Genomic DNA, 13,176 nt, shown 5'->3' on the forward strand with positions numbered 1-13,176 from the left:
TTTGTAATATATATAATGCATAAAAAAAATAATAAAATTGAGTTTGCATTTAATGAATTGTTTAGCTATTTTGAGTCAATAAGATCATCAATTTATTACAGCTTAAAGGTTTATAATCACATTCAGATTTAACCTCTCTCAAATTTCAAAACAGGTTGTGGCTTTTGTTTAAAAATAGATTGTTTACGGCCTGGAAATCATAATAACAAATCGTTCATCATTCTTAATGTCATTTTAATTTGGGAAGTGGTGATTATTAAAAGTATTTCATTCAACAATCACCACACAGTTTTATTTTATTTGTTAAAAATAATAAACATTTTATTTAACTTCCAAGTCAAATTAAATAAACGTTTCATATAAATAGGCATATACTATACTTTTTATATTGGCATTTATGTTATTATAGGTTTATAATATACTTCTTATATTGGCATTCAATATTTTTCTTACCTTAAAACTGTTAACTAAACAACTATTATTAATAGAAAACTAGAAAAGTATCGTTCGGTAGATAGTAAGTAACTCAGCCCTATGCGATAAAAAAGTGTGACCAAGTAGAACGTAGCTGTCGAAACCTAATTGGGAAATATTTAAGCAAATCTAATTGGGAAATCCAAATAAATACCGGATATTTTAAAGTGGTTTCGTAAAAGATAATATAATTATGTCATTATATAAATGTACATTACTAACTTTATCAGTACGATAATTCTTATTCTTATTCAATAGATAATTTAATTAAGAACCAAAAAACCAGATAGCTACGTCTACCTTACAGCTATATACTTCTACTTAATGGAAAATTTTATCATTCGATCCAAGAAAATTTGTTTATGTTGTCAAATATTTTGCAAACATTTTATATTTAAAATAAATTTTCCGCCTGTTAATAAAGTATGTTTCGGTATTTCAACCACCTTTGGCATTTTTTGGCGTTCCGGCTGCGTTCACACTGACCTCCTTAAGGTTATCGGCATAATTTTGTAAATTCTCGACTTTGCCGTTTTTCGACTAGATTCGTTTGTCAAAATTCCAACTGACGCGCCGCCGTAGAACCCAGTACACCCACGCGCGTCGCCACAACCAGATTTGGATTAGGATTTAACCGGGGAGACCAACGAATTAGGACGAAAATGCTGCGCTCCCTTGCAACAACACGAAACGAAATCGGGGCCCTTCGCTCCGTGCTCCTGCGATCGAATAACGCCACCTATATCCGCCGATCGGCCGGAAATGTCGGAGTGCGCGCCCTCAGCTGCCAGCTGATCAACTCCCGGAATCTCCAGAGCCTTAGGTAAAACTGTCTCCTCTAATCAGAAATCTCAGCGCTTTCGTTGAGGTTAGAAATGGTTGTGTAATATTGCAAAATGCGTAAGCTGCAGCATTTCGTTTTGTGAGGGAACCCAGAACTGGGGGCCATGATTGACAGGCCTGTGTCCAAGTATTTAGCATCAATCATGTATTCCCCAAAAACCTATATGTATATATGTGACATTTGCATGTGTTGTGCGTGCTCCACTGCTGATTGGATTTATGGCCAAGGTCGTATACACGCTTTAATATATCGCATGATGCGTGATAGTGTTTTGGCTGGCTGATAAGCTGGAAAATTCCGTCTAATGATTTGATGGGTCACTTTTTTCGACAATGGCTTTTGTTTACATCTGCTGAGTGTTCGATTAAATACCTGTACATATGTTCATAGTTATTATCGCGGCAGTGTTAGTACGTAAACAACAACAAACCATCAGCTGACCGGGCGGCCATAAATTAACCCATCAAAGTTGCTTAAATTAATTCGTCAGGTCAAATTAGGTTTAGTTCGGTAGCCAAAGTCAATGAATCATTTTTGCAAGATTGTCAGGATAGATTTTAACTCTTAAGAAGATAAAACTATTTTAAGAAATGAATGATAAGGAAACACTTCTATTCTTTTTAATTTTTACATTGAACATAAATATTTTATATCATTCTGATGGAAAGCCTTTATCATTAATTGATGAGCTAAATGAGGAGCATTTAAATTTATTTACCCTGAAAATTACATTTGTTTATATAATCAATCACATTATGATTTCCACACTTATGCAACATAACTCTCAATGCAATTTTTTATAGATTTTAAGTTGACTACTTTATCATTTAATTAAGAAAACATAAGGGTATTAATTTAACCTTTTCTTGTAGTACTTAAAACTAAGCACAGGAACAACCTTTCTAATCCGAAAATCTCTTAAATATAATCCAGGTCTAAACTTACCACTAGCCAACCCCTGGCAGGATGGAGCTACAACTTTGCCCGTGCCTATTCCAACCTTCCGGAACACATCAGGGTACCACTGCCCGCACTCTCACCCACCATGGAGCGAGGTTCGATTGTCAGCTGGGAGAAGAAGGAAGGCGACCAACTCAACGAAGGTGGGTAGGCCTACTCTTTAAAGACCAAACCAAAGAATTATATATATAATAATCATACTTCAGGTGATCTACTGTGCGAGATCGAAACGGACAAGGCCACCATGGGCTTCGAGACCCCCGAGGAGGGCTATCTGGCCAAGATCCTCATTCAGGGCGGCACCAAGGATGTACCTGTTGGCCAGTTGCTGTGCATCATTGTACCCGACCAAGGCAGCGTAGCGGCCTTTGCAAACTTCAAGGACGACGGAGCAGCCGCGCCAGCAGCTCCGGCTGCAGCGCCAGCGCCACCAGCTGCAGCAGCGCCACCACCACCTGCCCCAGTTCCAGTTGCCGCTGCGCCCGCTCCAGCTCCCGCTCCAGCCGCTGCTCCAGCTGCAGCAGGTACGGGGCCGTGTGTATGCCAGTCCGATGGCCAAGCGACTAGCCGAGGCACAACAGCTGCGTCTACAAGGTTGTTCAATCCCAACTAATGCCACTCTTACAATCATCCTGACCCATTTCGCCATGCATGCATCACCTGACTAAAATCCATTGCAATCAATCGCTAGTTATGTGAAGAAGATAAAGATAGTTGTAGATATATAGGAAAAGTAACTTTTCAGAAGCCTTATAAATAGGAAGTATGAACCTGTAAGCATTTATAAATTGACCTTAATGAAGTTAAACAAACTCTACAGAAAAGGAAGTACATACGAGGTGTGTTCAAAAAGTAAGGTGACTCTTCAAATTTCGCGAATTTCAAATTTTTCGATTATCGAAACCTTTTAGAAGTTATACGAGGTGTGTTCAAAAAGTAGGTGACTTTTCAATTTCAAATTTTCAAATTTTTCGATTATCTTCGTTTTGGGAACAAGAAAAAGTCACATGGGGCCAAATCCGGTGAATATGGTGGCTGAGGCATTATTGTGGTGTTGTTTTTGGCCAAAAAATCCAAATCCTTTGATCCATATTTTTCGATAGCAAAAAATCGCCGAGCTCGCAAAACAACTTGTAAATTTACGCCTCTCACAACCAAACAAAAGAGGATGTTCCATTGAAACTTGGTACAGATGTTAGGGAAGAGTGTACCAATATAACAAAACAAAAAAATCGATAATCGAAAAATTTGAAATTCGCGAAATTTGAAGAGTCACCTTACTTTTTGAACACACCTCGTACATTAGTTAAAGAAGATTCAAGCTAAAATAGAACTAACAAAAATCATTTAATGGCATTCCTCAGAGAAAGGGATTTTGAAAACAATTTCAGTCGTAAATGGCTTAAAAACTTAGGGTGTAGATCAGCTTTTAAAAATGCTTAAGTTATAGAAAGTCGTTCTTTAAAAAGTTAGCTCGGTGTTCTTTTTTTGATTCTCAATATTTCAATCACATTATCCTAAGCATCCAACCTTTCATTTAGCGTCCCCTGTCCAATTGTTCTGTTACTAATCCGCGGCTTTTGTGTGCAGGCAAGGGCAGTGGAGTCCATGGCTCAATTAAATCTGGTGATCTTGCAGGCCAGCAAGCGGCAGCCAAGCCAGCTGCTGCAGGACCTGCCAAGTCAGCAAAGGCAGCCGGAGCACGTTTCGAGGACATCCCGGTAACGAACATGAGGGCGGTGATCGCCAAGCGTCTGCTGGAGTCCAAGACCCAACTGCCCCACTACTACGTTACTGTGCAATGCAATGTGGATAAGGTGAGTAAACAACATGATCTTTCCAAGGTAAATTTACAATCTAATTCCAAATGAAATTTCCGTGCAGCTTCTGAAGTTCCGCGCCAAGGTTAACAAGAAGTACGAGAAACAGGGAGCCCGTGTCTCCGTGAACGACTTCATCATCAAAGCCGTCGCCATCGCCAGTCTTAGAGTGCCGGAGGCCAACTCCGCCTGGATGGACACAGTAATCCGGCAGTACGACGATGTCGATGTCTCGGTGGCCGTCTCCACGGACAAGGGCTTAATTACACCTATTGTCTTCAATGCCGACCGCAAAGGAGTCCTGGAGATCTCCAAGGATGTCAAGGCGCTGGCAGCCAAGGCACGCGACAACAAACTGCAGCCCCATGAGTTCCAGGGCGGCACCATCTCGGTGTCCAACCTGGGCATGTTCGGTAAGGGAATCTTTTTAACATCATGATTTGAATTAAATAATAAAAATGCAAAACTTTTATAGGTGTTAACCAGTTTGCTGCCGTTATCAATCCCCCTCAATCATGCATCCTGGCCATTGGCACCACAACGAAACAGTTGGTAGCGGATCCTGACAGTCTCAAGGGGTAAGAGTTGGGAATATGTAATAAGTAATTTTACTAAAAATGATTCGTTTACAGTTTCAAGGAAATCAATGTACTGACCGTTACCCTGAGTGCTGATCATCGTGTGGTAGATGGTGCTGTTGCTGCCAGGTGGCTGCAGCACTTCCGCGACTACGTGGAGGATCCGTCCAATATGGTATTGTAAACGGACCGGCACGACCCATCACATATTAGAGACTCCAACGAAAAAAAAAAAAAACAAAAAATTTGGAACCTCTCTTTAAGCGAGGAGTTTCGGTCGAGATATAAACTATGTGGATGTGTGGATTCTAATCGGTGTTACATATGTAAAGTCTTAAATTGGATTTAACTCATCCCATTTTATTACTTATATATATATATAGAAATTAAATTGTGTAATATTTGATGTAGTTATTGATGGTCACCTATCGTTGCCATGATTGTAGAAAGAACACACAAAATACTTGAATGATATTCGAATTAACTCACTCACAGAGCTGTAAATTTCCGTTTGATATGCAAAACGTTTTGTATGCTTCGTTCGCATATGTTGATCATGATCGAGTATGAAAATGGAAGTAGTTGAAAGTCCAAAGACGCGTTGAATAAACCCAAAACACACTCACGCTCACTAGCCAATTCATAAAAAATAAATTTGGTCTTTTATCTTAATATCGTTGTGGGGGATTTTTGTTATTGAAATTAGAAATTGTTTTAAATTGTAACAATATTTCGAATTGGTTTTGAATTGAAGTTGATACTTGATTAATAAGATTTGTTTATTTACTACCATTGAAGTACTTTTGAGAATTGTTGAACTGAACAAGTTGGTCAAGTGGAATAATAAAAGGTTGGTAATTTTAAGACTTTGTCTCTTCAAGAGTCTTGATCAAATAGTTTACTTAGGGAAAGGGCAGTTTCTCTAACATCAACTCAAAACATAGATTAAAAACAAATAATCACTATTTTCATTGGTTTATAGTATTATGTAACTAGTTTATTGCCAAAATGTTTACGAACTAAGCAAACACAATTTGAAAGTATTTACAAGCATAAAGTTAAGCTAATGTCTTTAGGATGTGGATGTTTGGTTGGGGATGGTTTTTGGAATGTTGGGCAATCACCACTGAGCCGGGCCCAACTGGCTCCACTCGGCCACGTACTGGGCCTGCTTCTCCAGGGCGGGGAACCACTCGACGCCGCCGTAGTCGATCGCGGGCAAAGTGCCCTTGTAGTTGGCGGGCAGGACGGAGGGGTCGAGGAACTTCTGCAGCGATTTCATGTCACTGCCGTGGAAGTGCATCTGCGGGAAGAGGAAGGGGAATTTGTATTCGATTAGAAAGTTTATTTTTGCATTGTTTGTATTATTATTTTGATCATATCAAAATGTCTTAATATCCTTTTTTTGTTTGTTCTAAAATCAAGAAAATGTTGCCTACTTTTTTGGGAAAAGTAATTTTTGGAAAACAAACGAAAGTTTTGTAACTTGCAACCTTTACAAAAGGTATTGAAAAATATATAGCTATAAGATACATTTCCCATTTTAAAGTTAAGTTAGAATCAGAAATATGTACTCACCCTACTATTCAGCTTCTCCTTGACGAAGGGCTTAAACAGCGACCAGACCATGTTGAAGATGAAGGGCTGCTTCACGAAATGCACCTCCTTCATACGCAGGAGGCATCGCCTCCTGGATGAATGTGAGCAGACGCTTGGAGAAGCTCGGCGACAGAGCCTTGACCTGCTTCATGCCCAATCCCTCGAAGTCCATGATACAGACCACTCCCCTCACCTGAGTCTCCTCCTCCAGCTGAGCTGCCAGATGGACCATATACAGCATGCGGAACATCTCATCGCTGCTGATCTCACTGGGATCCCAGAGCTTGCCACAGTTCACAATGAGGACACGGCGACCCTTCTGATCGCAATTTCTCAGAACATTAATCACACTGCCCTTCACGAACTTCTCCTTGACCTGCTCCACCAAGAGTCCACGGACCAGGGCGGCATACTCCTTGCGGAAACTGGCTGTGGTTTTCATCTAGAAAATAAACATAAAGAATGTTGATATAAATATAATATAAAGACTTGGTTATTATGAAATTATATATATAGCTTAGTAAAAACTCTGCTATAGCCCCGATAAATCTTTGAACCTGTGACGCATACTCCGTTGAGCTTCATCTGTTGGCAGGTGGGACCTTGCCAGATTACAATCCCCAGGTTTGATAAGGTATTGACCATTGGCCAGAACCATAAAGTAACCATATAAGTTATGCGGTTTCCTATGATGATAAATTTAAAAAAATTGCCGAACGTTCGATTTTTATGGCCTGATTCAGTCACTTTTCTTCAATAAGTCATTGAATATTGTTCATGCATATAGAGAATCCGATCGGTTGGGAAATGGGTCTCCTTATCAGGGGCTTCTCTGCCGGTCAGTGAGTTCAAAAGCAAAAAAGTTATCAGCAGACGGGTATTGAAAGCGATCTTGTTGTTGGCTTTTATTTCAGATCGTATGTTTCTTCTTTTACAATATCCCATATATTATTTCACCTAGACTATACCATAAATGAGGTGGCAATTCTTGAGGGGACTTTATAGGCAATACATTTTATGATTATTACATAATAATATATCAAAGCTAGTAAGACTTTTTTGTTTTTGGCTAACTGAAAGGCAACTGAGACCCTTTACTTATGAGGGTTCTCTTCTTGAGAGGATTTTTGAAGTGAAGATTTCTTCTTTAATATAAAATATGTTTCACATCTATCTATGAATGGTCAAAAGCTCTTTACCTTTTTTCACTATTTTATGAACATATTTGAATCGCCCAACTTAGGTTATAGACCCCATTCCAATAGCTGTGAAATGACGATGTTTGCTGGCGATAAGACCTGTTCGAGACGCTCGTTCTATGCATTTGATAATCTCTCAAATGTCGAAACAAATATCAAGTCACTTGTGTTGCCGGCGTTGATAAGGGAAAGTCATTGGATTTTGTTTCCAAGGCATTAATATACATATAAATATGTCTTAATGCGATTCGATTAAAGTTCGAGATGTGAAATGAATCGTAGTCGAATGAAAGGACATTATTGTTTTGTAAATTATTTATATAAACGGATTTAGCTTTTGGGAGTACTCTTTTTTTTGGAAAAGTTTATTTTTTTTAACTATTTTGTGTATTCCTAGAGCTTAATCTAAACTAATAAAGGTTTATTTCCTTTTTTGTGCCATAAAAGTACTAAAAATGTACTTTATGGATTGAGAATTCATTTTAGTGTAAAAATTATATTAGAACTTAGAGGCCTCATAAACTTTTTTCTTTAAAGAACAACGAACGAACGTTTTTAGGTTTCGGTTTATAACCATTTTGGATCTGATTTATGTATATTAAAGTGTTTATTTAAAAGCCTAAAAACATTAAATATTTTATAAATTTAAAAATATTTTCACTGTAAGAAAGAAAGCTACGCCTTCCCTGGTTTCTTTTAAACAAAATTTAAAATAGATGGTTAAAATAAAATGGTATAAAAATAATAAATACATTACTTCAAACTTTGTTAAGAAATGAACAAAATCGAGCAACACAACACCTATTCTTTAATTTCTCAATTAATAAAATAAGAGTTTTCATTCTTTTACTTTTCCATATTAAAGACAGTCAAACTTCCTCTTGGCAAACAACATACCAAAATGTTGTTTTCTTAGCCTTATTATTCTTCAGTCTAACAAAAGACTGAAAGTATTCCCCCACAAAACCTCACTGAACCCTTGTTGCATTTATGATACGCACCTTCTCCAAAGCACCTTCGGGGTAAAAGTGGCAGGCGCGCAGGAAGACTGTGAGGAAGGCATCGTCGTCCTTGTAGTTCAGCTCGGGCGTGGCCTTGAGCAGCTCTCGGAGCTTGATGATAGCCGCCGCCTTGACCTCCTCGGTTTCCCGGAGTTCCACCCGGGCGATTTCCACGGTCTCCGGCTTCAGATAGCCCAGACGCAAGTTAAAGGCCTCGTCGCTGATATCGGTGGCAGCCATTATGTCGGTTGGTGACTGTTTTTTTTTCTTTCTATAACTCGGGGCCTGCGTGTTTTTAGATTCGAGAAATGCGTTCTATGTTAGTTTTTCCAGTATTTCGGATCACTGATGATTGCCAGCGGGAAAATTGCAAACTTAATTTGGGGTAATTTGGCACCAGCACTTTTGGATCGATTTATTTGAACAATCTTCCCGGGATAATCAACCAGTTCAGTCTAAAAAAAATTGTTATTTACCTAAGGCGAAGTCAAACGATTTTCACTTTTCAAAAGGTTTTTTCAGCGTTCTTAAAGTTTTTGCTTCCTCGCGACTCGTGCGATTCGAGTCAACTGAATTTCGGTTTGCCTTTGGAAACCCTTGTGAGTTAACTTCTATATTATATATCAGCCGAACGACAGCTTCGACGGCGACGTCGATGATAAAGCCCGCTGCGGCAGAGGCGATCGTCTTGGCCCGACTTCCATATTCATTTCTTATCTTTTAGACTAATGGCGCTGTGCACATAGGAAACTACCAAAAAAACAAAAAAAAAAAAAAAGAGAGATCAACTAAAAAAAGGTCACCATTTCGGCTGTCAATCACCTTACGCCTTTAACCCTCGGGCATCTCCATTGAACCCTCCCCCTCTGTCTAGGCCTGAAAACCAACTTTCAAGCTAAGTTCCGAATTTTCTGTGTTTATTTTTTTTTTGGGGTTATTTCGCCATTGATCGTGATGTTTACACGCGCCTGGCGTCTTGAACCTTAGTTTAAATTACCTTTACCTCGAACTTACCCTGGCTACATCTCGGCGTCTGGGGCACGTAATAAAAAAGACAAATTTGTTAAAAAAAAGCATAAATATCAATTAACAGCGGAAAAAAGGTTGAACCAGCCTATTGACAGCGGAAACAGCGCACTGTTTATGGAGCCACTCATAATGCCCGTAAAGCGTTAAGATAATGCGAAACTATACTACTTAGAAGTACCCTGCAAACCATTTCGTAAATTACAAACCTTCTGCTAAATAAATTCAAAAAGCAAACGCTACATGGGCCACCCTATATAATGTTAATAATTGATCATATTTTACCTACTACTAACCATATTAAACCACAATCTTACATATTTTCGATTTGTAAATACCTTACTATGTTATATGTTAACTTGCTTCATCCTTTACTACCAATCCTATTAACCCACAAACTACCAACTTTTTACAGGGTATGAAAACTACTTTCGTCTAAAGTCCAACATGGAATTCTTAAGTGATAATAGCTCCCAAAAATATTCTGCTCCTAGGGCTATTATCGAATGTTTCGGTGTGTTCTACTGGCAAGAGAGAGAGCCATTCTAATCACAGCTCATAATCCTTATCAATGGCAGCGCTGCTCTGCTCTGTTCTCTCTTTCTCTCTCCTTTTTGATTTACAGAGAAACCTTTTGTTTTTGTTTGTCAAGTCAAGAGTGGGTGGTAGGAGAGTTGCGGGGTTGTGATTGGATGGATCTTCGTCTTTTCACACCTTTCGGGGCATTGAATCGGATCGGGGATCGTGAATCGCGACCCGTTATCATTGTTAGTAGCTTTTGTTGCTGCATTTCATATTGTTATTATTGGTACGTGATCGGGTCTTTGTTTTGAAATTCATGTCCCAAACACAAAACCATATTGTTGCCTTCTTTGCTAATATCGACTTATACGTGTTCTTATACAAGTACAGTGGGCCCTCGAGAGAGTTAACTGTGCATTTAAAAGGTTTATTGTAACTTACATGATCTATGTTTTTATGTTTTATTATTAATTCTACAATATTTAAAACTGATAAAAAAGATCTCCTTAATCATAAATAATATTTAATTAAAATATATTAGCAAGACCTTGAAATACTTAAAGAGTATTCTTAAGTTTAGATAGATTATGAACCCCAGTACATGTTATCGATAAACCACTGTATCTGAAACTAAGAATTACTGTTTTATACTACGGCCATATAGTGTAGTCATAGGGCAAAGTCTGCACTCTTGATACGATTTCTGTTGTCGAAGCCTCAACGTAGTCGTCAACCCGATGTACTGTTGCTATTGTTGTTGTTTCTTTGTTTTCGATTTTGCTCAAGTATTTAAGTTGTTTTTGTTATTGTTTTCACTTTATTTTGTTACTAAGTCGCCGAACGTCTTAATTCATTCTTTCCGAATGTTATTGATACTGCCATTGGTGCTGCATCAGCTGGTTCAATGAGCTTCTGTTTTGCTATTCCTGATGAGGATTTGAATGCGTTAAAAAGATTTAGTTATGTGTTTGGGAGTGAGCAGGTTCGATTTGAATCCTATTTGCTAAAAAAAAACATTCAATAGATTCGATCAACAAACTTATCTGGAGAGGCACAGGTGTTGAGGGGTTCGGTTGTAGCGAATTTCTGACAGTGATTTGGGTTGGATAGATAGTGTTAAGAAAATGTTGAATAATGACAGATAAGATATTTAAAAATATTTGAAAATATTAAATGCTGCTTAAAAATGTAGTTTAAATGTGACTTAACATTCTAGCTTCTTCAATTAAAATCCAAATATAAAACCCCATTAAAATATTCATTCTGAAACCTTTAGGAAATACATTCATTTTGATTTCAGTTTTTAAACCATGTTCTTACACTATGATCTTGACTTCTAAACAGTAAATATTTTATAATTCTTAAATAACAGATTTACTGTGGTCAAAACAAGTTCTATAAAGATTTTGTAAGTCTTCTGTTAAATCTTCTTGAAATTAACATGTTGGCAATCCATAACCTTAACCCTTTGAGATTTGATAGTAACTAACTATGTATTAAAAATTAAGTGGGCCACGAAAGATTTGGGTTTTAATCATTTCGTAAACCGCAAATCTTCTACTAAATATCTGACTTTGATTGACAATGCCAATATCATATTTATCGATAGTTCAAAAAGCAAACGCTACAGGGGCCACCTTGTACTAGCAAGCTAAGCACCTATATCTAAGATATATATAGCCTTAAGAAGGCTAATCTCAATAACCTTAAAAGACTTCTTAGCCAACTAATGCCGGTAGGCTAAAAATATTTATATATAGCCCCTCTAAAACTAATCGCAAGATATGCAGTCTATATGCATGATGTATATCATGGTTAGATTCCGTGGCTTCCGTTGATAAGTTGAAAATCCCCAGCGGAGAAGTATTGGAAGTATTTTTCATGCCTCCAGTGATAAGGTCAAGATAGTGTACTACCTACCATATTTGACACATGTTCATAATCAAGAAGGGACAAGGTAAAATGTCCCATGTGAACTTTAGTACTTGTCAGCAGGTGAGTAACTGTATCTAGTTACATTATTTAATTACGAGAAAAACAGCTGCTCAAAGTACACTCAATTAATAGAGCATACGATCAATCGATGTCTTACCAAAATCAATTTACCCAACCGGACGAAGTGCACCCACTGAGGCGTATGTCGAGCTGATTTCCAAGTTCGACTTTGCTCCTCCAGTAATCGCTGACGTCGGAAGTGATTTCAGTTTGCAGCCAAAGGGGCAGGCCGTGAATGTGTGTCATCTGTGATTAAATATTGGCTTTTGGAAAATATTTACAAGGGAAAACCACTGATGAACAGTCTTTAAGATGTTTTTTTTGGAAATTTGAAAAAATTAGTGTTAAAACTGAATGACTATTTTTTGAAGTTTTTGCCCAGTTACGACCCTCGAAAATATTTTTGGTTGGACTATAGACAAGGTTGAGATAACTATCATAGGTGGAAGAGTACACTTTTACGGTCGTCTGGTGAGGTCAGTTACAGTCCAAGTCAACTCTTCTCAGGTATATAATTTGAGGCACTTAACTGTAGGTTCTAAGAGGGCCTAAATGCTTTTTACGATTATTATAATTGTTTCTAGAATATTGTTTTATAAATGCTTTAATGCTAAGTACTTTTGTATATTGTTTAGACATTAAGAAGAGCTTTTCTTTAATTTTTTAGACATTTTTTAAAAGCATAAAATGAATAATCTTTAAGGAAAATATAAAAAAGGTAAACTAATATGAACAATACCCTAAAATCATGTTTAAGCTAAGAAAGGAATAAATAATAATTATAAAAACTAAAATAAACTTAAAATTACATCTAAATTGCATTCTCCTAACATGTACTAAACTTTAATATTGCCTAAAAAACCCTTTTAATATGTTTTAAAATATTTAAAAATGTCAATAATATCATAAATTAATATCTATAACTACCTTCTCTACATAACCACATTAAGTAATTAATCAACAAGCTATTTGGCTCTCAATACTTGGTCATTATCTTTATGGCCAACCCGTAATTTCCCCACAAACTGCCATAATTTAGATAACTTAACAGGGCGAAAAATGTTTAATTTATCAGCCAAAAGAAGCAGCGGCGATGATAACGAAAACGGCGTTTGGTTAAAAAAAGAAAACTGCAAGCTTGGCCAAATCAAGCAAACC

The 13,176-nt window shown here is 37.5% G+C and overlaps 2 protein-coding genes across 2 annotated transcripts; one reads left to right on the top strand and one right to left on the bottom strand.

Moving 5' to 3' along the window:
- Positions 1-932: 932 nt before the first annotated feature.
- Positions 933-5,301, top strand: LOC108107039 (dihydrolipoyllysine-residue acetyltransferase component of pyruvate dehydrogenase complex, mitochondrial). Its single transcript, XM_017214396.2, is given in 8 exon segments — positions 933-1,297; positions 2,252-2,421; positions 2,485-2,807; positions 2,809-2,872; positions 3,869-4,095; positions 4,163-4,511; positions 4,574-4,676; positions 4,731-5,301. Coding segments are annotated over 8 exon segments (1,527 nt in total). The 5' UTR covers positions 933-1,136; the 3' UTR covers positions 4,861-5,301.
- A 350-nt stretch (positions 5,302-5,651) lies between these two features.
- On the bottom strand, positions 5,652-9,081 carry LOC108107040 (retinaldehyde-binding protein 1). The gene is given in 4 exon segments (XM_041817709.1): positions 5,652-5,979; positions 6,255-6,353; positions 6,355-6,717; positions 8,476-9,081. Coding segments are annotated over 4 exon segments (885 nt in total). The 5' UTR covers positions 8,716-9,081; the 3' UTR covers positions 5,652-5,796.
- Between the last annotated feature and the right edge of the window lie 4,095 nt (positions 9,082-13,176).

Source organism: Drosophila eugracilis, unplaced genomic scaffold, assembly GCF_018153835.1.
Source record: "Drosophila eugracilis isolate 14026-0451.02 unplaced genomic scaffold, ASM1815383v1 contig_1850, whole genome shotgun sequence".
NCBI classification, from domain to species: Eukaryota; Metazoa; Arthropoda; class Insecta; order Diptera; family Drosophilidae; genus Drosophila; species Drosophila eugracilis.